At 47.9% G+C, this 26,443-nt stretch overlaps 1 protein-coding gene across 1 annotated transcript in view; it reads left to right on the top strand.

The window, feature by feature from the left end:
- Sorl1 (sortilin related receptor 1) overlaps positions 1-26,443 on the top strand; it is a 159,854-nt gene that overhangs the window by 24,538 nt on the left and 108,873 nt on the right. The window contains exons 3-6 of the mRNA XM_032911077.1: positions 1,465-1,590; positions 8,180-8,341; positions 10,389-10,456; positions 18,540-18,720. Coding sequence (XP_032766968.1) covers positions 1,465-1,590; positions 8,180-8,341; positions 10,389-10,456; positions 18,540-18,720 — 537 coding nt within the window. The remainder of the gene's footprint in view (positions 1-1,464; positions 1,591-8,179; positions 8,342-10,388; positions 10,457-18,539; positions 18,721-26,443) is intronic.

Genomic DNA, 26,443 nt, shown 5'->3' with positions numbered 1-26,443 from the left:
CTGTTTTTCCTTTCATGCCTCTCACAATTACCTTTCCCCTAAGTAACTGAAACAAACAAACAAACAAAAAAACAAACAAACCAATGACAACAACAACACTGTGATCTTCATCTGTCAGGTTTGTGTTTCGTCCCTTGATTATATTAATATTTCATATCTCACAGACAGTAAAGTCTAGGTTACGAATACAGTAACCTAGGTTCTAATAATACAGTAACCACTTTACTCCTCGTGGCCCGAGATAATAGTGGTTTTGAGATCACTAGCTCGAAGACAGACAGCCTTGGTCAGGATCCCCCTCTTTTTTTTTTTTTTAAAGGTTTTTTTTTTTTTTTTTTTTTTTGACAGAGCTGGGGACGAACCTTGGTTGCGCCTTCTAGGCATCCCCACTTTTTTTAGATTTATTTTATTGTTTATTTATGCGGATGCCTGTGCATGCAGGTACTTATGGAGGTCAGAAGAGGGTGTTAGATCCTGAGCTGGATCCAAGCGGCTGGTTGTGAGCTCTCTGAACTGAGTGCTGGGAACTGAACTCCATTCTTTTGGAAGAGCAGCCAGTGCTTAGCTTTAGCCACCGCACCATCTCTTTGGCCCCCTGTCCTGTCGACGTCCTCTGCTGTTACCTAGGCAAGTCCCCGATCTCACAAGCCCCATGGTCTTCTCTGTGCCATGGCTTTGCACAGACAGCATTGCTCTGATGCGTCTCTGTGGTTACTGTATTATTAGAAGCCAGGAGGCAGCGGAAAAGCAAGTTGTTGGCAGGGTCCAGGATCTCGCTGCTGCTGCTGTGGTCTCCCATGCTGTAGAGTCGTAAAGCACTGGTGGGTTCTGTTACCGATGGCACCTCTGTGTATACGCGTGTGCCAGGGGTCGTATATTCTAGACAAACGCTGTGCCTCCCCCTCCAGCCTGCGGGCATTTGAACCTCTGTGCGTGTTTTATCCCTCAGCACCTTCTCCATTTGCACTCACTGGAGGCCGTTGATGGGTTGTTTCTCTCTTCAGGTATGGAACGCCGATTTCCTGGCTAAAGGATGAAGAATTCAATTGTCCTGATTACCTCCTGGGGATATTTCAATAAGATGCAAAAAAATTTCCAGTTCTTTTCCTCCCAGAACTCATTCTTTCTGCATCTAGACTGGAACACTTCACTCAGCAGGAGGAGGCGTCCTATTGACAGTGTTTGCCAACTGATCCTGGGCCCTCAGAAGTGAGAGGACTGTGTGGTCCAGGGGTGCTTCCTATTGCTCTGGCCTGCCCTGACTTTGAGGACAGTCACAGAAGTCACTTGCTTCTCCTTCGTGGGCCATGTGATGCTCATCAGAAGTTCGTGATTGGTCGCCCCAGGGGACCAATGCTCTTTCAGGGTCAGGGGTCAGATGCTCGCATGAGGAGGTGCAGCTAGAGGCTGTTCTGTCCAGCTCTTCACTGACTCCTGTTCTTTCCCCTTTTCTGTGTGTTCCAGGTGTATGTGTCTTATGACTACGGAAAATCATTCAATAAGATTTCAGAGAAGCTGAACTTTGGTGTGGGAAACACCAGCGAAGCCGTGATCTCCCAATTCTACCACAGCCCTGCCGACAACAAGAGGGTAAGGAGGCTCTGGCTTTGGCGCACTGCATTCTGGGAAGATGGCCGCCCTGAAGGGGAAATGGACAAACAAGGGCAGATTCAAGCACAGTAAATATGTCAACCAGTAAATCACCCAGCTTTACTGGCAGCTGGAGCATTTCCTAGGTACACGGTGCCGATCCTGGGCTTCCAAGAGTGGATGCTGAACTATTGCTTTTGTCGGCATTATCGACACGTGTCTGCCTCTCTCTCTCTCTCTCTCTCTCTCTCTCTCTCTGTGTGTACACATGCATGCATGTGCGCCTTCCTTGGAACTTTATATGGAGAAAGAAAAGAAACTCTAAGAAGCAGGTTATAGCCGTTGCCCGTACCTCATACCTTTCCCATTTAGCGTCCCAGTTGCCTTGTTTCTTTGATCAGTAGCCACAGGCAGAGCATGAAAGGAACCCAACAGCCTACTAGGCTTTCCTGCCACTTGGTATCTCTTTGCTCTGGGAGTTATATTAGACCCCATGTTGCTAGAGGTGGAGGTTTCATGGCTTCTAGGAAATGCCCCAAGGTAGAAAACAGCCTCCACAGTAAAAGCTTCCTGAGGTGAATGGAGCTGCTGGGTTCTGCCTGTCCAGGAAGGACCCACTGGCCAAGGCCACAGAGTCCTTCCAAGGCCTTGATGTTGGTTTCTTAGGTTGCCTTGGGTCTCTTAGCAGAGGCTGCGTTAAAAAGATTTAACAAGTCACGAGGTTGCCCTGACCAATCAGAATAGACCTTTCTAGAGGGAGTTAGGTCTGGGAGGGTCCTTTCAATGACTGGATTTGTGGAGAAGGTGTCCTGGCATTATCCACTCCCCCAGTCCTCCTCCCCCCCAATTCCCCTCCCCTCCTTCATGGGGGCCTGGCCACCCATGCTTTAGGAGGAAGTGCTTGCGATGTTTCTAGGTGGTGGCTCTTTACCAGCATGGTTGTTACTGGATAAACAGTCCTGCCTGGTGACCTCAGAGTAAATGGACAGTGAGCTGTACACTTACCATGGGGAAAGCAAGGAGAAATTGGAGGAACTGGCTCTGGTCTGCATTGCCGCTCCTGCCCCTATCTTATGATGAGTCAGGCTGGGCTTGAGGGTCCTAGAGGTGAGGAGTGGCCACCTTATTATGGGATCGTAAGAGGCGAGATGTTGTATCCAGGATGCTAAGGGGCTGACTGCTTCTTCTAGATAGTTCTCTGATTGTCTCTGTCACCAGGGTGTGCTTCCCTGATGATTGTCACTGCTAGATCTCCACCCCACCTCACAGCTTTGGCTGAAGTCCTGGCCTGGAAGCCCCCTTCCCCGCCCTAGACTCTCCCCCTTTATAGCGCCCCCTCCAACTTAGCGTCCAAATGCAGGCAAAGTGATCTTCCTTCTCGTTTCTAGTTAGAGCACAGCTGGCAGACCACAAAGCTGAACACAGGAAGGATGCTCTGAGTTCCTGTGAACGAGTTCAGAGCAGAGAGAGGGCCTGAGCTTTGGGGGGGTTTGAACCGCAGAGAGGGTAGAGCACCTGACATGTCGGGCTAAGAGGGAAGCAGGGATATCTGAGCGGTCACAATAAAGAGACCTCGGCATCGCGTGGAGACGTGGGGGCAGTGTACAGCTCAGGTGCATGGTACATGTTAGGGTTCTCATGGCAAACTGGCCATGCATGCTCTGGAGCTGGCAGGGATGCGGACTCAGAAAAAAAGCAACTGCCTTTTTGGGGAACAAAATGACAGTTGGAGGTGAGGCCTATAACTGAGGATGGAGGGAGGGAGGGAAGGAAGGAGACTTCTTTTCTTAGGGTGTCTACTTCCCCACTCCCCAGATACCTCTGGAAGGAAGTGATGACATTTACTGTACTGGTGGAGCTTCTTTGACCTTTGTCCCCTGGAAGGCAAACCTTGCCCCACTAGACTCTCAGCGCTTCCTGAGAAAAACCACACAGGGCCGGGTGCCTTGGTGTCCAGAGTACAGTGCTGGGCCCAGGCTCGTCACCTATGTAAAGATGCCCGGTAGGGCTTTCAGTGTCTTAGGTGGCTATCAGCAGCAGCTATGGAAGGTCTGGACAGCCAGAAGGGACAGCGTGGATGGCCTGTGGGTTGGGAAAAAGGATAGTCTGTGCCTTTCTTTGCCTTGTGATGGAGACACAGGCATGTATTCTATTGCTGGCTTCTTGGTCCTGCGTGCTGCTCCCTGATGTGATACGCAGGTCTGGCCGTCTGGAAGCTCTCCCGGCCTTGGAGGCCCCCACAGTCATCACAGTCACACAGGCAGTTGCTTTCTGTGTCTCGGTCCCTTGACAAGGGCCATGGAGACGTGGTTGGCTTTAGCAGTCTGACCTTAGCAGGAGTGCAGATGAATCTGGTGCCTCTCCAGGCTGAGAGTGGATGTAGGGAAATAGTAAACAGTCTGTTTCTCCTCTTTTCCCTTGCTTCTGTGCCTTCTCTGTGCTTCAAACTCATCCTCGTGACTAGGTTTCTGCATCAAAGCTGGAGAAAGCCCACTGCGTAGATAAATCCTGTAACTTACTATCTTCAGTTAGGGTTTCTATGGCTGCAATGAAACACCATGACCAAAGCAACTTGGGGAAGAAAGGATTTATCTTAGTCACCGTTCCAAATAATCAAAAACAGTAAGGGCAGGAATTCAAGGACTCAAGTGGGCCAGAAACCTGAAGGGAGGAGCTGATGCAGAGGCCATGGAGAGTGTTGCTTACTGGCTTGGTCACATGGCTTCCTCAGCCCGCCTGCTTTCTTATAGAGCCCAGGAGCACCAGACCAGAGATGGAACCACGCACAACGGGCTGGTCCCTCCTCTATCAATCACCAATTAAGAAAATGCCCTACAGGCTTGCCCATTTCCCGTTCTGATGGAGGCCGTTTCTCAATTGAGACTCCTCTCCGATGACTCTAGCTTGTGACAAGTTGACACAGAAACTGCCTTACTTTGTCTTCACAGGAGTACCTCTGGGAAGCGAAGAGATTACAAACAGGCTGCTGAAGCTAGGGTAGGCAGACATGCTTCTGAGATCTCAATTTAGGAAGCAACTGGTAGGTCAGGCCTCTCGACCAATCTGTGCGGTTGTTCACCAGGGACTCTGCCAGCCAGGCGTTTAGAGACTTAAGACTCTTAAGTCCTCAGAAGACTTAGGTAGGACATTCTGTTCTTTCCTACCGTGTGCCCTAGCATCAAGGTGTACAAGGTGCTGTGGGTGGTGAGGGAAACCTGTTTCTAAGGGGAACAGGGGGATTACTTGAGGTGATAAGGCCCACCGGTGTGCTCTGGATTAGGAATGGGGCTTAGGGTAGACAGTTGGTGTCATTAGTGGGAGCAGAGTTGTTAGGTGGAAGGTATGGGTGAAGAGACTCCAGAGAGCCTGGCTTATGGCATCTGTGCAGAGTGTTCTGCATTGCCACTCGTCTGCTGTTTGGAAGTAGAAGGGATTGAGTTTCACCTTGAGGACTGTGGGGAACACTGAGAGAATCTTTGAGTCTGGGAGTGGTGGGCAGGAACCTTTTGGGAAGCGTGGCTCCTTCTAATATGTGTGATGAATTAGATTAGAAAAATCTGGAAAATGAAACATCTTTAGTCCCTCATAATGGGATCGGAAGGAGGAACCATGACACCTGGCTTTTTGCGGGTGCTGAGGATCCGGACTCAGTTCCCCATGCTTGCACAACAAGTACTTTGTTGACCGAGTCATTGTCCCAGTTCCGAGAAGCTGCCTCTTAACGGTGTCATCAGTTAACATTGCCTCACTAAGGGTGAAGCTTCTAATCTGTAAACCTGTATAGGACCAAGCACATCTGAACTGTAGCAAACCATCCGGCATCTATTGTTAAAGGCAGGGTTTGAGGCCGTGTGGAAGAATACTGCATTGGCAAAGGACATAAGATTCTGAGCATCCAGGCAGGGAGATGGAGATGAGGAATCTGCAGGGTTGTCATGGGAGGAGCATGGGGGCTTGGGGTGGGGGGTTGTAGAAGGTGAGCTTTCTGGGGGAAACCGAGGGGCATTTGAGGGGAATAGGCACACAAGTGAGTTAAATCCCACAGTGAAATGCTTTGAGATCAGGAAATGCTGCGTCTGGTTCGGAGAACACTAAGGATTGATGGACTGTTAAATTCTGGGCTCTGCACCAGCTAGATATGACTTTGCTCCTGCGTCATCTCGGGCATTTAGCTGCCATGAGCTTCAGTGTCCTCGTTATTAAAAGGGGGAGGTGTGACGGGATGACCCAAAACACTGAGTCACTGCGAATGAGGAACAGTCTAAACAAGACGCAGCCTGGGAAACTTCTAGCTTCCTGCCTGTCGTGGAGCAAGTGTTCTTCAGAAAACGACCAAATCAAACCCACCCAACAAACAAACAAACAAAAAAATGTAGCTTGTCATAATCAGTATGGCACTTTACATTCACAAATGGGATATTGTAGGAAAGGCATGACACAGATTTCTGGAGCAATCCTTCCTGATTGAAAGCACCACCTTCCCAAGGAGCCGGGATGGTTTGGGAGCAGGGAGGCAGGGCTATTTTTAGGGAAGACATCCATGGCCAAATTATGATGCTCTTGCTAGGATCGTAATTGTTTTTATTGCATTGAGTTTGCTTAGAGTAGTTCTTGCTTTCAAAACATTTACTACCTTTTTCTCAGATTTAATGAGGCTTCTGCAGAGTGTGAGATTTACATTAGATGCTGGGGAGGAAGTAGAGGAGAGAGAATGCAGGAAGGATATGCAAAGAAGGAGGAAGGAGGGGCCTGGTGCAGGTCAGCTTCTTGAGTGAGGGCTGATGAGGGGGGTTTGAAGCTGTTAAGTAGGGAAATGTCCTTGGACTGACTCCCTTGCACTGGCTGCCTTGTAGAATGTGAAGAGTTGGTTGTGGGTGGTGCTAGGTCCCTTCTGCTCCAGTTCTGTTTCATTGTCTGGTCCTTGGGGCCACTGTTGTTCTTCTGGGAGCATGGCTGTCCCCCACCTCCCCCCCAACACCCTGGTTCCTGTCTCCTCTGAGCTTCCTAGGCTCGTTTCCCAATCTTAGGCCTCTGAGCCGTCATCAAACCCTACTTTCTGCCCAAAGTCACATTCCCCCAGACCTGCAAGGTTCTTTCCTTTTAGAAGTTATACCTTCTATGCTGATGAGTTTTGGTCAACTTGACACAAAGAAGAGTTGTTTGGAGAGAGGGGACCTCCACTGAGAATTTGCTTCCATCAGACTGGCCTATGGTCAAGTCTGGGGGGCATTTTCTTGATGAATAAATTGATATGGAAGGGCCCAGCTGACTGTGAGTGGTACTGGTGCTACTCCTAGGCAGGGGGTCCTGGGTTGTATAAGAAAGCAAACTGAACAAGCCACGGGGAGCAAGCCAGATAGCAGCTTTCTTCCATGGTTCCTGCCTCTGCTCCTGCTTGAGTTTCTACCCTTGACTCTCCTCAGTGATGAGCTGCAGTTGGGAAGTGTAAGCCAAATCATTTTTAACATGGCAACAGAGAGCACACGGATACACCCAACCACTCTTCAGTGACCCCACCTCTTCTATGTTGTAACCTCTGACACCTGGGACTGGACGGGTTCTCACAGTGGCCCATCGGTGTCACCGCTCACTCACCCTCCATCTGGGACTAGCTGTGGGCATGGCCACCTCTCACATAGACTCTGCCACCCAGGAAAGGATCCTGGACCCTGACTGCAGCACACCTAGCATATGGCTGACGGCGTCTGCAGTATTCACACGCTGGCTTGTACCACCTTACTCTGGTCCTCACCAAGTCTTGAGGTGGCAGCTGCCGCCATCTTGTTTCAAGTCGCTGTCCTATGAAGAAGTAAAATAAGGCATGGTCCCTGCTTCTCACACCTGCTTTCAGCAGCACAGTTGGTTCCTGGGGGTCATGCAGTCATCTGGCATAATAGTGAGGGGGAGGAAGGGAAAGAGGAGGGGGGGGGGGGGGAGGGGTGGGGAGAGGGAGGAGCTTATCTTAGATACAGAGATTTTAATGGTTTTCCTGGAAAGGTGTGACCTATGGCTGCTCAGAGGATGCATGGAATAATGGCAGTCCCATCTGAGTTCAGCTAATCTGACAGGCAGGATATCTATGTCCTGGCCGCCAGTAGTCACCTTCTGACTGTGACCGAGTGGCCGGCCAGTGAGCAGGAGTGACCAAGTTGGCCAAGTCAATGGGAAGGAATTAAAAAAAAAAAACAAACACCAGAAAAGTTTGCCAGCCTCATGACCTGGTTTAACAAGCTTCCTTTGTGGTCTTGCCTGGCCTGTCTCTGCAGTCCTTTCTATGTGGACATGAGGGACAGGGGACAACCTCTGGTATTGGTCCGCAGGCACGGCCCAAATTTTTTTCACTTAAAGATATGTCCTAATGTGTGGAAGGCAGGGGCCTTCCAGCTGCGCTCTCCCTGCCCTGCCCCCATCCTAACCGGGCCGGTTTGCTTGCATCCAGCGTCTTTTAGTCCTCATGAGATGTAGAGGAAGAAGATGAAACCCTGTTAGTGCCACGCCCCCTGATACAGGGGAACTTGCACGTGGTTTGGGGACCTGTCAGGTGGCTCTGGCCAGACACTGCCCTGAGATTGCCTGTTCTGTCTTACAGTACATCTTTGTGGATGCTTATGCAGAGTACCTCTGGATCACGTTTGACTTCTGCAGCACGATCCATGGCTTCTCCATCCCATTCCGGGCGGCTGATCTCCTCCTTCATAGCAAGGCCTCCAACCTCCTCTTGGGCTTTGACAGGTCTCACCCCAACAAGCAGGTAAGAACCTTCTGGAGCACAGATGGAAGTGTGTGCGTATGCATGTATATAAGTGTGTGTGTGTGTGTGTGTGTGCATGTGCGAGTATGTGTGTGTGCACTCATGTGTACGTGTGTGTGTGTGTGTGTGTGTGTGTGTTTCTTTTGAAATCCCCTGTTCTGTTTGGGTGGATTACGTGTCCTTTTCATGACCTCACGTCCTCCCACCTCTTCGCTTGGGCTTAGCCTTGGTAGCTACTATTTCACTTGCCACAGCTAAGGAAAAGTATACTCCACTTGGCACTCTCTCTCCATGTCCCTGCCAGCACCCAGGGCCCAACACTTGGCAGGTCCTGTGACTGCAACACCAGGCAGGCCTTCCATGGTGTATATGCATCTTTGCAAGCGTGTGGGGTAAGTCGAGGCCCTGATTTGATTAGAGAGAGTCACATGAGAAGTCTGGGGCCTGGGCTCTTCTGTGGCTTCTGGGCATATTCCTGTTTGACTTCTCTGTTCTGTGCTGCTTTGATTTTGTTTGACTTTTGACAAACCAGGATTGAACCCTCAGGCCTCTCACTCATCCTCATCTCTGCCCCACCTTAAGCACACTGCACTTGCATTTGAACTGGTTATAAACATTAATAGTGTATTAAACGCTAATAGCCCTCCCTTTGTGTTTGCGAGTGCCCATGAGTTCTAAAGTGAATGCTGTGTATTTCCCATTTTGAATCAAGTTTGAAGGAAGCTATCAGGGGAGGGAGAGCCTGTAGAGGATTCCTGTCTCAAGGCTCAAATGTGTCGTGGTGCGAATTCTGGTAAGGCATAAACCTGTGAGCTCTGCAGGTCCTGTATAAGTTCTGGCTGGGGAGGCTTGAATGCTTTTGCTCAAAAGAGCCTTGAAACTGTTCTTTTGCTCTGTGGTTGTTTAGCCAAAACACAGATCTGTTTACCATTGGAAGCCTCAGGGAGTAACTTAAGCTTAGGGGCAGGGTCAGTTTACCAGTAGAGGTGGACTTGTTAGGTTTGGTCTCTGGCTTAATCTTTTCTGCCAGGGACCATGGAAGCCTCTGGTGTCTACAGGTTGAGGGGATTTGATAAAGACGAGCCGGTTAATTACTCACCGGCCAAGTTCATAGGTTCGGTTGATCCTGGTCCTCCGGGCTCAGCCAGTGCCCGCTGCAGTCACCTGAAGTGACCAAGGCATATTACGTAATGCTAGGTATCAGACCCAGGGCTTCTTACAGGGCACACAAGTATCCCGCCATCAGGCCATTCCCGCAGTCTACAGATTGTATTTTGATTCTTTTTTTTAAGTCTATGTTTCTTTTTTAGAGCATCTTACCACCTTAATTTAACCTTTTTGTGTGCTCCCTTGATGGATATGGGTTACATTTATGTGGTACAATATCACCACTGCCCAGCTCCAGACCGCTGTCTTGTAGAACCGAAACGCTGTCTGTGTTAAATCCATACTCCCTGCATCTCCCACCCCCAGCCCCTGCTGGCCGCCATTGTGTTTTCAGTCTCTGATCTTGGCCCCCCTGCATCCCTCATAGAAGAGAAGCCACGCGGTTTGTCTTTTTGTGTCTGGCTGACTTCCCTTAGCACAGTGTTTTCAATGTCCTGGACTCCAGTGTGTGTCAGGACTGCCTTCCTTTTGCAAGGAGGACCATGCGTTGTTGAGTGGACGTCCTGCAAATCACTCCATCTGTCCCTCAGTGGATACTTGCCTTGTTTCCCCAATTTTTTTTTTTTTTGAAGCGCTAGGGAAGGAACCCTGGGCCTTGCACACGCTAGGCAAATCCCCTGTTCTGACACCTCCTCACTTAAGCGGTGAGACAACCCACAAGTGGCAGGCAAGTTGTCCTCAGTTTTCCCGCAGCTGCTCTAGAAAACAGATCCGTCCGTCCTTCCTTCCGCTCCTGTTTGCTGTGCTGTGCCTGAGTGCCGGTCCTCGAGTTGCCCCGTGAAGGGCTGGGGTTCAGTTGGTGCCAGGGGTTGATATCATACAGCGGGACACGCATCTTTTCCCATGTCGTGACCGCTTCTTGTCATTGTGGTGGCTGCAGCTATGGAAGTCGGATGATTTTGGCCAGACCTGGATCATGATTCAGGAACATGTGAAGTCCTTTTCTTGGTAAGTTTTTTGCCACGAAAAAAAAAAAAAAAAAAAAAAAAAAAAAGGGAAGAATAAAACAAAGAAAGCCTCCTGTCTCTTAGCTCCTTCAGCTTGGATTAGTTCATTTGACATGACTGGGACCAAAATATCTGATGGGAACAGGAGGGTTTAGCTCCTGGTGTCAGAGGCTGTTGGTTTGTGATGCTGGGGGAGGATGGTGGGTCAGCTTATGGCAGCAGGAGAGGCTGCATGAGGCTGTTCACATCCAAGTAGACCAGGAGACAGGGGAGGAAGGAACTAGGGACAGGATATGACCTTCAACGTCCTGATCCTAGTCACCTTCTTCTGCCAGCCGGGCCCTCCCTCCTATAGGTTTGACAGCTTCCGTCTGGGGACAGTGCTCAGAATAAGCAGACTTAAACTGTGCACGTGGACAGTGGATGGGCTCTTTGCTCTCATGTGAAATGTGGGGCAGTTGGACCGAGCAATATCCAGTTCTGTCCTGAGGAGAAGAACCTGGAACAAACTCACTGGTTGGGGGTGAGGAAGGGGAGGCTTTTCAGTTGGTTAGAAAGCCTGGGGTAACCTTGAGGCTCTTGCGTGTCTTAGAGCTCCTAAATGCTCCCACATTCAGGGCATTCTATCACAAGTGGGATTTTCCGTGGTATAAAAGTTCTGACTCTGGATACAGTTGTGGAGGAGAATGTAATTTATTGAGTCAGAAGAGGCATTTGGCGTACAAGCCACACATTTTGGTGGGAGTATGCAAGTGCCAGGCAGCTCTGGCTGTCCGGATCCAGGCTGTGGGTGACAAGCGGGAAGCAGGAATAGCATGCTGTAGATCGTTGTAGAGAACGGGACTAGCCGACTGGAAGCAGGTGTGTATTATTATGGTACTTGGAAAGGGAATAATGAATTTTATGTTTGGACAGTGTGTTGTTTCATGTTTGTGAAGAGAAGTGGTGTAAGAATCTTCAGTATGGAGGGACGGCCATATGACTCAGGAGGTAAAAGTATTTGCCACCAAGCCTTTTTACCTGAGTTTAGTTCCCAGAAGCCACAGGTGGAAGTATAACTCCTACACTTGATCTTAGCCAAAAGGCCGAGAAGCGATAGGAAGTATAACTCCTATAAGTTGTTCTCTGAGCTCCGTGCAATGCTTGCACTGTGGTCTGCACACTCATACACACACACACACACTGATGCACATACACAAACTCATGCACACACATAGTCATATACACACACTCATGCACATGCACACACACATACACACACAGATGCACACACACAAACTCATGCACACACACACACACACACACACACAGATATATATAAAGCAAAATTAAGAATCTGCAGTGTTTGAGGAAGGAATTTGTACTGAATTCTGAACGCACTAGGTAACCACCGAAGGTTTTGAAGAGAGTGAGGCAGGCAGACTGTCTGTCAAGAATTCCTGTGTCTAAGTACTGCCACTTGTCACCTTGTACTATGACCACAGTGGAACTCAAGATCTTGACCACAGGTATTTGCACATGTGCAGCGGTTGGGGACAGATTCTTGGGACTGGGTTATAGGGCGAGTGGGTGTGTCTTATCTGGTTGTTCTGTTCCCATGAATAACAGAGAGAAAGGACAAACTGATGTCTCTGGGATTGACTCTTGATTGTCCTGTTTGCCGGGGTCCTTGTTGTTTTGTCCAGGGTGTCAAGGATCAGTTGAAAGATGTTGTGGATGGGGTTGGTGGAGCATACCTTTGATCCCAACACTCTGGCTGCAAAGGAAGGCAGATCTTTGTGTGTTTGAGGCCATCCTGTCTGGTCACATAGCCAGTTCTAGGGCATCCAGGGCTACATAGTAAGACCTTGTTAAACAAAAGAAAGAGGAAAACAAAACAAGAGAGAAAGGAATGGAAGACATTGCGATCATTGACTCTGCATTTGTTTTAAGCTCCACATGTTCTGCATCTGTATATCTGGGGGATTCAATGAGCCGTGTATGTATGTGTGGTATGTGTTTGGGTAAGGGTGGGCAGACATGTTTGTCTCGGTGTATGTACATGTAAAAGGCTTGGAGTTGTCATCCATGTCTCCCGACATTACTCTCCACCCTATCTCTTGAGAGAGGGTCTCTGTGTATCCAGAGCTCACCGTTCTGGCTAGTTTAGACAGCAAAGCAATCTTGCCCCCAAATCTCTGCCTCCAAAATGCTAGGGTTACATGTGGACCTCCACACTTGCCCACTTGAAGGATCAGAATGCCTGTCCTTAAGCTCTCCTGGCAAGTGCTATGGCCACTGAGACACCTCCCCAGCCCTTAAATGACCGACCTTCTTTGCATACTCAGAACCGTCTGCTCAACTACGGCTTTACCTGAAGCTACTATTGTAGCTCACAAGACTCAGCTGTCTCTGGGGTCACTCTTGTCTCCCGGTAGCCCATCCTCAGAACACAGGCAGAACAATCTTTTTGAACCAGGTTGGACCATACCTATCTTTTTTTAACCTTTGTGTATGTATGGCATGTAATGTTTACATGTCTGTGTGCACATATGTGTGCAGCAGGTATGTATACATGTGAGGTGAATGCTGGCTGTCTCCTTCCATCACTTTCCCCTGTATTTTTAAGGCAGGATCTCTCAATGAACCCGGAGCTCAATGAGCTCGGTAATTTGACTTGATTGGCTGACCTCGCCCTCTCCGCCTTAATACTGGTGTTAAGGACAGGAGCCTCCATACCCGTGTTTTACATGGGCACTGAACTCAGGTCCTCAACCTTGTATAGCAAGCACCTTACCTGCTGCACCGTCTCTCCAGCCCTGCTTTGAGCCTTTGCATGTATCACCACATCCCTTAGATGAAGTGTGTATGCACCACAGGGCACCATCACATCCCTTAGATGAAGTGTGTATGCACCACAGGGCACCATCACATCCCTTAGATGAAGTGTGTATGGACCACAGGGCACCATCACATCCCTTAGATGAAGTGTGTATGCACCACAGGGCACCATCACATCCCTTAGATGAAGTGTGTATGCACCACAGGGCACCATCACATCCCTTAGATGAAGTGTGTATGCACCACAGGGCACCATCACATCCCTTAGATGAAGTGTGTATGCACCACAGGGCACCATCACATCCCTTAGACAAAGTGTGTATGGACCACAGGGCACAGGGCCTTTGCACCTGCTCTTTCCTCTGGCTAGAATGTTCTTTCCCAGTCTGTCCTTCCTGCCTTCCCCTTGAACTGATCAGTCCCTGAGACTTGGCCATCAGATCTTACCTATTTATTTACGTTTTATTAGAGCATATGTTCCATGTTGCTATGGGAGAGGTGTAGTTAGTCAAGTGATACCCACGGCAAGGCAGATTATGTGTCCGGTCACGCATGGGGCCTGTGGCCAGAGCAGCTGCGATCTACCATTTAGCAAAAATCCCAAGCACCGGCTCCGATTATAAAGCCCAATCCTCTGTGTATTGTCTCTCTAGACTTCTTTTCTCCTCCGTGCCTTCTACTTTTACTTCCTCCTACTTTCCTTTCCGGTCTCCACCCCCATGTGAGGTTTTACACTTTGAAATGGAAGTGAGAACATACTACGCTTTTTCGTGTGCCGGCCTGTTTGAATTAACTACCATCTCCTAGGTCTCTCCGTATTGTCACGGGGGAGCTTTATTTAAAGGTGGACTAATATTCCACTGTGTCCATATGCCGCAGTCTCTTCGTGCGTTTCTCCGCCAATGAACGCATAGGTATCGAGGCTCTTGTGTGCCGTGCCGCAGTAGCCATGGGAGTGCAGACCTCAGAGGCCGTGAGTTCATGTCTGTCGGTGCTTGTATCCAGACCGCGCAGTCGTATGGTAGTGCTACTTTTAATTTCTTCAGGATCCTCCCCAGGCTTGGTTCACGGTGTGCGCCACGCACAGACTCCGCCTTCCTCTGCATTCTCCCAACACCTCTGTCTACTGTCTTTTAAGTGATGGCCGTTTTTCTGTAGGGAGCATTCCAAAGATGCTGCTTAGAATCACAAGCATGGCTCTGTTAGTTCGGCTTCATCCTGTCCTTTCTGCGTGTGACCCCTCATTACCTCCTAGCGTACAGTCGTCCGGTACCTTAACCGTTTGCTCTCAGTGGGGTGACAGCATCACAGGGATGAGATTTTGTTAGTCTTGCACACTGCTGGGTCCTCAGGGGAATTACGACTTGGGTAGACACTGCCGAATTTTCTACGGACGTCGTCAAATTTACTTTCAACTCAGTAGACTAGAACAGTGTCTTTATCTACAGCTAAGGGCACAGTGTCTCGTTTAGCTTTAATTTGCATTTTTTTCTCACTATGAATGAGTCTGAATGTCTTTGTCTGCTTAAGAACACCTGTCCCCTCTTCCCATAATGTAGGCCTCATGTAACACTGGATAGCTTTGAACTCTTTATGTATTTGGCAAGGATCATGAACTTCTAATCAAGCATAAACTCCTAATAAAGTTTTTTAAAAAATGTTCTTTTTTAGCAAGTTTCATGACAGCTATGATGGCTACACAGGGAAATCCCATCTCAATAAATAAATAAATAAATAAATAAATAAATAAATAAGAACAAAGTAAAATGTCCTTCTTTTGGGGGCATGTCTGCTAGTGCCTCTTGCCCCTTTCCTGATTGTTAATCTTCTTGTTGATTTCTGGGAACTCTTTATATAGTTGAGATTAGGCCTTTTAGGATTCATGCGAGACAGGTTGTACTCGTTCTTCTGTCTCTCAGTTATTATTCGTCTTCTGAGATTTACCTTTAGTTTTAGCCTACGTTAACGATAGTGGGACGAGAGGATGTAGATTCTGCTGGTGTTTATTTTGGCTGCTTGTTTGAACTGCATGCTTTCGAGTTGATATTATTTCCTTAGTAACTAAGGATGGTGATGAAAGAGGAGAGCTAAGCGTCTTCCAAGTCACAAGGATGTTGCTTTCATAGCAGGCAGCTCTCCTGATGCTATGGTTATCTTCCTTGGGCAGAGGCTGTGGGTATTTTAGGAAAATTATAACCATACTTTCATGTAAGAGCAACCTCCATCCAGGAGCACCATACCCTCCTCTTGCCTTTGAGGAGAAATTGATTGGAAACAATTTTAGTTTTATATATATGAATGGTTTACCTGCCATACATACATCCCAAGTGTGCCTGGTGCATCCAGAGTCAGAAGAGAGCACTGGATCCCTGGGGTTAGATGGTTGTGAGCCACCACATGCATGCTGAGAACTGGACCCTGATCCTCTGTGAGAGCAGCCAATGCTCTTAACCACTGAGCCATCTCTCCAGCCCCCAGATTTATCTTTCATCATTTTAATTAACAGCATATTGAGAGGGCAAGCTAGCAGGATAACTAAATGCAGGGTTATTTAGCTTAGAACTTTGTTCTACAACTTCTGCAGGCACACAGATGTGTTAAAGGGATTGGCCCAGTTTTTTTCAGATCTTCGGATGTCTAATATTGGGATTTAAGGTGGCTGGAGGGACTTCTTCCTAAATTTCCCCCAATGTCAGAAACAGTGCAAGCCAATCTTTTGGAGAATTAACACAGGTTTGATCCATCATGTTTAGAAACCTGGGAACAACAGGCAAGGAGGCAGGGACCAGGGTGGAGAAAGCTAGTAAATACATGTACAGTGTTAAGAGACTGTAAGACAGGGTGGAGAGAGACCTGTAGCAGGGGAGCCCATTCAAGGATGCCCTGTGCAGCTTCCTTGTGGGGCTGGGGGCGAGGCAAGTGGGGCCCAGTGGGTGACTATGCTTAGAAATAACCAGTGGATGAAGTTTCTTTATGGAAAACAGAACGAAAAGCATCTAAGAAGCTGGAAGGCAAGGAGATACCAGAATATAGGAGTTTGTAGGTGGAGCCAACCCCAGAATTAGGAGGTCCAAATATGGATGGAAGGAGAGAATTGGGATTAGAGGTATGAGGCCTTCTGTCTCTAGACCTTGGCTTCCTCTTTTGGCTAGAGCAAGGGATAATAGAAATGAGTTCATCTCAAAATATGTCAAGAAGGGCTTCTTCCTCTCCGCCTTTTAAAAATACCCAGCAGTCTCCTCTTCATTTGCATATCCTCCAGGCGAGAGGAAGTACTTTAATCAGTACTTCTAATTGTGGAGAAGAGAACATGTCACCAGCCGCCCCCACACGAGCATCTGATCGGGAAGAATGGATTTCTCCCACGCCCGGACCAGGCTGTTGGCTTCCCTATCACTCTTCAGAGTCCAGATTGTAGGGCTGACATCAAGTCTTCTGCTAGTGTGAAATGAGGCTCTCCCTTTCTATTTCTTTTGTCGTCTTCCTGTGTGTGTGTGTTCACATGTGTGTTGACACGTGTGTTGACATATGTTGACATGTGTGTCAACATGTGTGTTCACATGTAGGTATTCACGTGTGTGCTGACATGTGTGTTTGCATGTGTATGAGTGTGTTCATGTTTGTGTGTGTGTGTGTGTGTGTGTGTGTGTGTGTGTGTGTGTGTGTGTGTGTGTGTTTAGGCCAGAGGTTGGTGTTGTACATCTTCCTCTATCTTATGTTTTTGAGATAGGGTCTTTCATTGAACTTAGAACTCACTGGTTAGACTCCATGCCCACCTCTCTGGTGCTGGGATTAGGACGCCATACACTGCCTTTCATGCAGAGCTTCAGTTTCTCATGCTTCTACAACAGCCACTTTAATGGCTGTACCATGTCCCCAGTTCTATTTCTTCCTTTTAAAAAGAATCTGTTTTCTTTGACAAACACAGCCTTGACACTCCATCTCAGGAGGAATTGGAAATGATCCTCACCTCCATTATGCTAACTGCCACAGGGCATTGTGAAACTGCGTACAGGCAGCTGCAGAAATGACACCCTCGGCTCAATGCCCAAGTCATCTCCACATGGCGACTGTGGAGTTCTTTCCTTGACTTCCCAGTTAATTTTCCATTTGCTGGTTCACCAGCCTTGGCAGGTTTTGTGAATGTCAGGAAGCCTGGGCACATGAGTGGTCTTCCCAGTTCTGGTTGATGCTTTACTTGAGGGCACTAGCTTAGAGCCTCTCCACTGTCCTTTGACCTTACGGTTACAGTTGGGGTTAGTAGGTGTAGTGGTGGTCCAGGCATCCAAAGTGACCATCTCTTCAGCCAGGGATCCTGTTATCTCAGTCTCCCCAGGACATGTGACATGCCCAAGAAGCTTGCACAAAAACATGTGACCCGATGGACAAGAGGGCCCACTGTAGTGCAATGGGACTGACTCCAGAATTCACCCAGCCTCAGTGCTGTCATCCCCTAAGCTGAGTTAAAAACTCCCCTATGAAAGCTTTGAGAGTGAATCTTCAGAGCGAGTGTGTGGCTAACATTGGGAGGAGGAAGAGGAGCACTGGGAAGGATTCTTGGAGGACGATGATTTGAATTTGATCTCAGAGGAGAGGAGGAGTTAGGGGGAGGACTGGAGTTTATACAAAGGGCGCCCTCTACACAGAAGAAGCATGGGGTGGGGTTAGGGGAGGGGGACAAGGATGCCTACCTTCTCTGAAGGACCTTGCATGACAGCTAAGCAGGTGCCTCACGGGAGACGTCATGTACTGGCAGGATGACTCCAGATGGCGTGGATTAGTAGTGTCTGCAATGAACAGGCAAGGAAACACTGGAGGGACAGGTTGCCAGGCTCCGAGGGTTCTACTGTGCCCTGTCTGCTGCTGTACCATTGAGTCTGTAGCACCTGGCAAAAATGTCTATCACCCCAAGCTTCTGAGCTTGGCACCAGGAACTTGCCTCTTGCTTCCAGGAACCCAGTGCTTATTTATTCAGAACCTCTCTGCCTTTTGCTTTATTCATTCTTTTGCAGTAGGACTGGGGATTACTGTGCCCTAATTCCCAGGATGATTTGGAAACAGCCACAGCAGAGCAAAACGCTGTCTAAGTGGCAGATGCCCAACTTCTGCCTCTCACCTAAGGAGCAACCCCAAGGCACATGCTTGAGGCAGAGTGCTATTTGTAACTGGCACCGTTTTGATCCTGCATGGCTGTCCACACAGCGAAATGTCCGTGCTTCTAGTGACTGAGCAGGAAAATGGTAACAGTTGCTTCTTCCTTCCAGGGGGATCGACCCCTATGACCAGCCGAACACCATCTACATCGAGCGGCATGAACCCTTTGGGTTCTCCACAGTGTTCCGCAGCACAGACTTTTTCCAGTCCCGCGAAAACCAGGAAGTGATCCTGGAGGAAGTGAGAGACTTTCAGCTTCGGGACAAGTACCTGTTTGCTACAAAGGTGGTGGTAAGTTGAGGTGGTAAGTGCGGCTGCTCCAGTCGCACTCTGCTGGGTCTGGTATCCACCTGGGCAAGTTTGCATGACATCAGCTGGGTGGTACACACAAGGTAGCTTGGCTGGAGGATCCGTGCTGTCAGTGAGCATGCCTGGAGGGCACAGAGGGTGGAAGGTCCGAGTGGAGAAATCTAGAGCCGGCAATCAAAGTATCAGAGAACCTAGAAATCTGCATGTCTTCCTGTAGCCAAGCATTTCAGAAAAAGACAGATTTCGTTTTTGGTGTATGAGGTTGAATGTGTGTGTGTGTGTGTGTGTGTGTGTGTGTGTGTGTAGGTATTTGTGTGTTGTGGAGGACAAAGTTTGACCTCAGGTGTTTTTTGTTTGTTTGTTTGTTTGTTTGTTCTTTTGTTTTTGTTTGTCCTCCCACCTACCCCTCCTGTAGTTTACTTAAAGGCCTGCTGGCCAGTCAGCTCCAGGGAACCTTTCATTCTGGCTTCCCCAGAACTACTGGGTCTGGTTACTCACCCTACGGTGAGTTCTGGGGATTGAACTCAGGAGCTCACGCTTGCTCAGCAAATGTGTTTCGCCAGCCGAGCCATCTCCTCAGTGACTGAAAACAAACTTCTTTGTTCTCTCAGGAAAAAAAGAATATGGACAGGCACCACGGTGTTTGGAAGCTATGGTTCTTTAAACTCCACTACCTGGTTTCCTTTCAATTCAGACTCATCTCTCTGAGATTTTTGGACACTTTTCATTTACATGGCTCATAGGCCATGTTGTCATTCGAGAGTGGGAGCTAATTCTCAAAGAAAAGGAGTAATTAGGCCTCCAGCTGTCAGCAAGTCGCTTAATGCTCAGCCTTGAGGAGGTTTGATGTGCAAGAGGCAGGTGCTGGGATGGAGGCTTCAGTCCAGAGCAGATTTCTTAGCAGGACTCTGTGACCCTGTTCAAAGGGACTGAGCGTGCTCTGGCAAGGGCACCTTGGATCCGTGCTCCTGGGAGCTGTGACTTTTCTTACTGACCGGGGAAGGCCTCTGGTACCCAGGAAGCTGTCAGTGCTTTCTGTCACTGTTAACTGAGGCACTGAAGTGGGGGAGTGTCTGTCTTCAGATTCTCATTCATTTAGCCTTGGCGTTGGTAGTAGTAGGCAGAAGTAGATCAACCTCCTTGGTAGAATAATCCTCGGGTGTTTTCGAGCAGGGAATGCAGGGAAGAGGGCTGGCGGAAGAGTGCAGGTGACCAGAAGCTATAGACAGCCCCCAGTATGTACCTTGCAAAATCATGTTTTCTTAGTTTATTAAAAGTTCCATTACATTCGATTCCTTATCTACCGTGTGGGTACGTGTTCCTTGGGGGCATGTGTGTGGAGGCCAGAGGACTCCTTCAACCATTTTCATCCCGGGGATCAAATTCCAGATACCAGGCTTGGCCCAAAGCACCTCTACTCCTGAGTTACCTCACTGACCTCCTGCAAAATGTTTTACTTTTAAAAGCCATTTAAAATTCTTTATGTCTGTGTGTCTGTGTGTGGGTATGCATATAAGTGCAGTGCCTGGGGAGGCCGGAGCTGTTGGCTCCCCTAGAGCTAGAGTTCTGGGTAGTGCTGAGGTGCTGCCTGACATGGGTGCTGGGAATCCAATCTCTGCTTTCTGCAAGCACTGTACACTCTTAATCTCAGGGGTATCTTTCCAGCCCCCACAAATAATTTTTAAACACTGAATTGTGGCCATTTTTTTCTGCTTATATTGACTCCTAAGTCATCCCTTTATTGCTTTGCCTGGGTTTCTCATATACACCCGTGTGTGTGTGTGTGTGTGTGTGTGTGTGTGTCTATGTATGTATGTATAGGTGTATACATGTATAGGTGTATACATGTATAGGTGTATACATACATACATACATAGATACACACATGAGTATGTATGTATAGGTGTATACATGTATAAGTGTATACATACATACATAGATACACACATAAGTATGTATATATGTATAGGTGTATACATGTATAGGTGTATACATACATACATAGATATACACATAAGTATGTATGTATAGGTGTATACATACATACATACATAGATATACACATAAGTATGTATGTATAGGTATATACATACATACATACATAGATATACACATAAGTATGTATGTATAGGTGTATACATACATACATACATAGATATACACATAAGTATGTATGTATAGGTGTATACATACATACATACACATACACACACACACACACACACACACACACACACGCACGCACGCACGCACGCGCGCGCGCTTTCAGAATAGCTCGAGAACCTACCCTGCACCAGTTACCGTGGAAATGAGTAGGGTAATCGAAAACAGGCAGAAGAAGAAACCAGGCCTCGGCACTGATGCTCTGTGACCCAAATCGGATAACCCTGAGTTCTTTTTCAGCCTGCAATCTTATCTCTGGCTCCCCAGAGGCTCCGGGCTTTTCTCTTTGAAGTTGTTGGCCTGGAATTAATGTGCGCCTTTAATTTTTCAGTCCTCACACACACTGGTGATACCCTGGCTTGTTCTTGAGTTTGCCTGAGAGGGGCCAGAAGCGGATGGCTGTTGTTCCTTCTCTCAGCCTGCTTCCTAGATCTCATGTCCCACGGTTTAAGTTACAGTAGCGGGGAGCTGTCTGTCCCACTGTGGTCTAGCAGGAGGCACAGAGGAGGACCTGTGGAGTTTCTATTACTCCTGGGTCATCCCTGTTTTGATGGTCACTGATGTTAGACCCCATAGCAGGTATGAAGCAGAGTTGAACATATGCTGTCCTGGAACCACACAACTAAAAGACCAAAATAACAACAACAACAACAACAACACCCCAGACCAGTACATCTTTAAATTTTGTGTATAGTCCTGCCATGTTGATCACATTGAGAAGTACAGGAGATAGTGAATCACACTCCTGGGACATATCCACAGAGGGTTAAATGGGAGTGAAGGTATGGGGACCCCCATCCTACCCGTAGGCTGAGGACCCACCTTGGACATAATATTTTAACACAACAACAGGAAAGTGACTCCTATGGCATGCATGAATGCAGGCTCGTACGGTAAAGACGGAACCCAGGGCTTCCTCCAGGTCAGGCTAGTCATTTACCTGAGTTATGGCCTCCCTTTTCAGCAATCTTTTTCTGAGACAAAGTCTCTCTATGCACAGCCCAGGCTCAGTGAGAACTTATAATCCTCCTACCTCACTCTCCAGGTGCTGGGTAATAGGTGTATCTTGCCATGTCTGATGAGCCATTATTTAATGTTCTTTGTTCTTTAACCATATTTGTGCTACCTGATTTCGACTAGCTGATTCTAATACCCGTACTCTTCCATAGATAGTTTACACAGATACCTCTTCTTTCTTGTCTTTTGATTTTCTTTGTATGTTCAGCAGAGTGTGAGGAGGAGGGGGGAGACAAAGATTGAAGCCAAGGCTTCATGTAGGTTAGGCAAACTCCGTCCTACCGAGCCACATCTCACTATGTAGGCCCAGCCTAGGTTTAGCCCGCCTGCCTTGGCCTGTGTGGTGGTGGCTTGCAGGTGTGTACCACTTCTGCTCATCCTCTGTCTAGACTGATTTCTGTTACTGTGATAAAACCTTCTGACTGAAAGCATCTTAGGAGACAGAAAAGTTTATTTGGCTTACACTTCTAAGAAACAACCAGTTCATCACTGAGGGAAGTCAGGGCTGGAACTTGAAGTGAGGAACACTACTTGCGGGCTCACTTCTCACAGGCTCAGGCTTAGCTAGCTTTCTTATAGAGCCCAGGGAATGGTACCGCCCACAGTGGGCTGACCCCTCCTATATTAATTAACAATAAAGACAATTCCCTATAGATAGGCACATAGGCTAGTGTAATTGAGACAATCCCTCAAGCACTCAACGAAGGCTTTCAGAGGACTCTAGGCTATGTCAGGTTGACAGTTATGGTTCACCAGTACATTTTGTTGAAAATTACACAGTTACTGTGTCTCTTGATACTTACCTCTGAGTCTATATTGTTGTTCTGTGATGTGTTCTTTATTACATATATATATAGAAAGAATTGTCTGTGGTTTCGTTTACCAGGCAGCCGGTGTCTGTTAGATTTCCTTGGGTACTTCGAAGCAGCCAGTCTCTGCCCTTCCTAATGGACTCTGGTGTGGGGTAAAATCTCCTGTTCTCTGCCTGGCAAGTTACAGAGTCGTCCTCGCCCCCTATTTCTGCCGTCTGCGGAGCCCTCCAGGTTAGCTGGAGGTGAGACAGACTCTGTTTTGTACTCATAGCTCTTAGGAGTTTGGCCTTAAAGGTTCTTAGAAATCTTTCAGAGCTTTTCAAACAGTGCCTCTCAGGGCTATTTTCTTTCTGGGTTTTTCTTTCTAAGCTTTGGTTAGTCCCAGCTGTGGATGCTGCCTCTGGCAATCTCGACGTTCAAGTGCCAGTTGTCAGTTGCTGTCCTCTGGGCACACCCTGACTGGCTATTGGACACTGGACTCCTGCGTGCACACACGTGTTGCACGCTTGCGCGTGCGCGTGTGAGTGTGTGTAGGGTCAGGTGTTAGGAAGACGAGCCCAGAACCTACACCTTTCGTATAAGGTAGATGAAGTACTGGAATTTTCTGACTGGATTTTGGGGAAGGGGCAGCCTGTTCTGTCCAGTAGCCACTCAGCTATTACAGCTATGAGGCTGTGTGCTTCCAAGGCTATCTTGGAGTCTGAGAGAGAGAGAGAGGGATTAGGAGTCAGGCAAGGGAAAGGGCAGTGAAGTTCACCGCAATCGCCGAGACCCAGACGCTGCTCTTCAATAAACCACTGCTTGGACATTTGCCAAACCTTTACGTAGTCCTCAGAAACCAGAAGAATGTTGATTCTTGAGAGTGTTTATGTTTTTCTTGCTTTTAGGGATGGAGTTTTAGAGCTCTTTACCTTGTCATTCTGGAAATGTTTTTAATTAATAGCAACTCTGTAAACTTTATTGTGGTCCTTTCTCAATCTGTTAAGGAGAACGGCTTATACTGACGTGAGCTCTTTACTGCCCTCATTTTCTTCAGTGTTCCTTACATAAGCCAGCCACTAGCTGTCTACACTTCTATTACTTAATCCGTTTTCCTTAGGACAGTTTCTTCTTAAAATTATATATTTTTATTAATTTCTCCGTAATTTCATACATATATGCAGTGTATTTTGATAATATTCTTCCCCTGCTCCTCCCCGTAACTTTTTCTGGATCCCCCCCCCGCCACACACACACACACACACACACACACTCACACTCTCACACACACACACACACACACACACACACACACACACACACACACACACACACTCACACTCTCACTCACACACACACACACACACACACACACACACACAATACTCACACACACTCACACTCATACACACTCACACACACACACACACACACTCACACACACACACACACACACACACACACACACACACACACACTCACACACACACTCACACACACACACACTCACACACACACATCACCTGCACATTTCCCATAACTTCATCTCCTTTGTTTGTTTCATTTTAATTTATGACTCACTGAGTCCAATTCACACTGTCATGGGTGCTGGACCATCCACTGGAACAGGGCTGCCCCACCAGGGACCACACTCTAGGAGAAAGCCAGCTCTGTCTCCCAGAAGCCATCCGCCCCAACAGCTCTGCTGCAAGTAGAGGCTCATGCGCGCCTCTCCCCCATGCTGGAACGTCCACTGGTTCGTGCAGGTAGTCATAGCTACGCCAGTTCGTGAGTTCTTTGGTCCTACCCTGTCCAGAAGGCATTGTCTTGCCCAGGTCTTGCTTGACTACTGGCTCTTAGAATATTTCTGCCCCTCTTCTGCAACGTTTCCTGAACCTCGGGGAGGATGGATGTGGTACAGACATCCGTTTGTGGCTGATGCTCCTCTGATGCTTATCCTCTGCGCTTTGACCAGTTGTGAGTGTCTGTGTTAACCATTTACGGGTGCAGAAGTACCTACTTGGAGGACACTTTGAATACTATGTCCATTTAGCAACATGGTAGTAGCAGGTTGTCCCTGTGCTTATAAGCTTCCCAGGTACGAGTTCTTGGTCAGGTTTACAGCATCAGGCAAGCGATGCAGGTATGGTGCAGACCTCTTAAGTCTGAATGAAAAGCCACTGGTTACGGCTAGAACAGTCATTTCACTATTGCACCTAAAGGCACCTCTTGCCACATTGATCATTTTCTAGGTCACAGAGATCACAGCCAGACGGGCTTGTTGGTGACTTTTCCTCCTTGGTGGCTTTCATACTTCCTCTGCTACTCTGAAAGCCAGACTTAGTTTATCTTGTCTGTCTGTCTGTCTTGCTGTGTTACCTAGGCTGGTCTCTAACTCCTAGTCTCAAGTGATTCTCTTACTCCAGCCTCCTGAGTAGCTGGGACTTGTCAATCTGATTAGTGTTCTTACTGGGACAAAAAGACTGCAGAGAAAGAATTTAAAAGAGAAAGGTTGGTTTTGAACTCGGGACTTCAGAGCTTTCAGTGTGTCACAGAGGGGAGGGTGGGGCAGAGCAGGGCAGCTCATTTCACTTCCCGATGCTCTGGAGCCGAGAAGCCTTTCCCTCTCTTTATTCCATCTGGGTCCCGAGCCAGCCTGGGGACAGTGTCTCCAAGTGTTCAGAGTAGGTCATCTCCCTTTTGTTAATCCTCCTTGGAAATGCCCCAGGGACACAGCCAGAGATCCCTTAGGTGTTTCTTAGTGCAATCAAGTTGACAGGGATCAGTCACTGGGTGGGAGGAGGGGCCTGGGCCACTGCGCTGGGTTTCTGTGTTTTAGGTCAGATGTTCCCTGCCGGGAATATCGGCGATGATTGGCTGAAGCTTTGTCATTGATCCAGAGGGGACTGTACCACTGCCTGCCGCAGCTCTTAGCCACTGTTCAGGTCGCCCCACAGCCCGGGAGGCCCCCTGTTGATCACCTGTTCTAGCTGAGCCACTCTGAGACCTGAAGTTGAAGAGCTCTTCATCGCTGCATCCTTGGCCTTTGTGGTTTAAGAATATACCATTTCCCAGATCCTTCTTGATGGTCCATGACTTTGTCTGCCTTGCTATCATCTCAGATGTATACAGGAATCCACCCCATTTGCTTATCAGAACGGAAAATACAAAACTTAAAAAAAAAATCAACCTCTCCACGAAGTATCAAATTCTGTAACATCCACCCAGATGAACACATTCGAACAAGCCCTAGTTGTCACACACGTTGGTAGGACTAGAGATGGACACAGCCTGTCAGGATGTCAGTGCAGAATGAAAGTTTTGCAAGCTGAGCATAGTGACTCATACCTGTAACCCCAGCATTTAGGAGGTACAGCAGGAGGATCAGGGGTTCAAGGCTATCTATCCCCAACTGGACAGTATGTCTGAGGCCAGCCTGGGCTACACGAGGTTCTGTCTCAGAAGAAAGAATAATAATAATAATAATAATAATAATAATAATAATAATAATAATAATCCTTTTTATTTAAACTTAATTCTCTTCTTAGAGTGTGGCCTAGAGATGGTCTGCACTGTGAAGGAGGCAGTGTATTCCCATGGGCTTCTGGACATCACCAGTGTCTGGCATCAGCTATGAAATGATGGAAAGATGTCAGAGATACATGATTAATGAAGAAAGGCTAAACTGTGCTTTGGCAAGGTTTACATGCACTATTTATGAAGGAGGTGCTCAG

Source organism: Rattus rattus, chromosome 8, assembly GCF_011064425.1.
Source record: "Rattus rattus isolate New Zealand chromosome 8, Rrattus_CSIRO_v1, whole genome shotgun sequence".
Classification (NCBI taxonomy): domain Eukaryota; kingdom Metazoa; phylum Chordata; class Mammalia; order Rodentia; family Muridae; genus Rattus; species Rattus rattus.
Note: the sequence above shows the minus strand (reverse complement) of the source record. Positions and strands in the feature narration are given on the sequence as shown.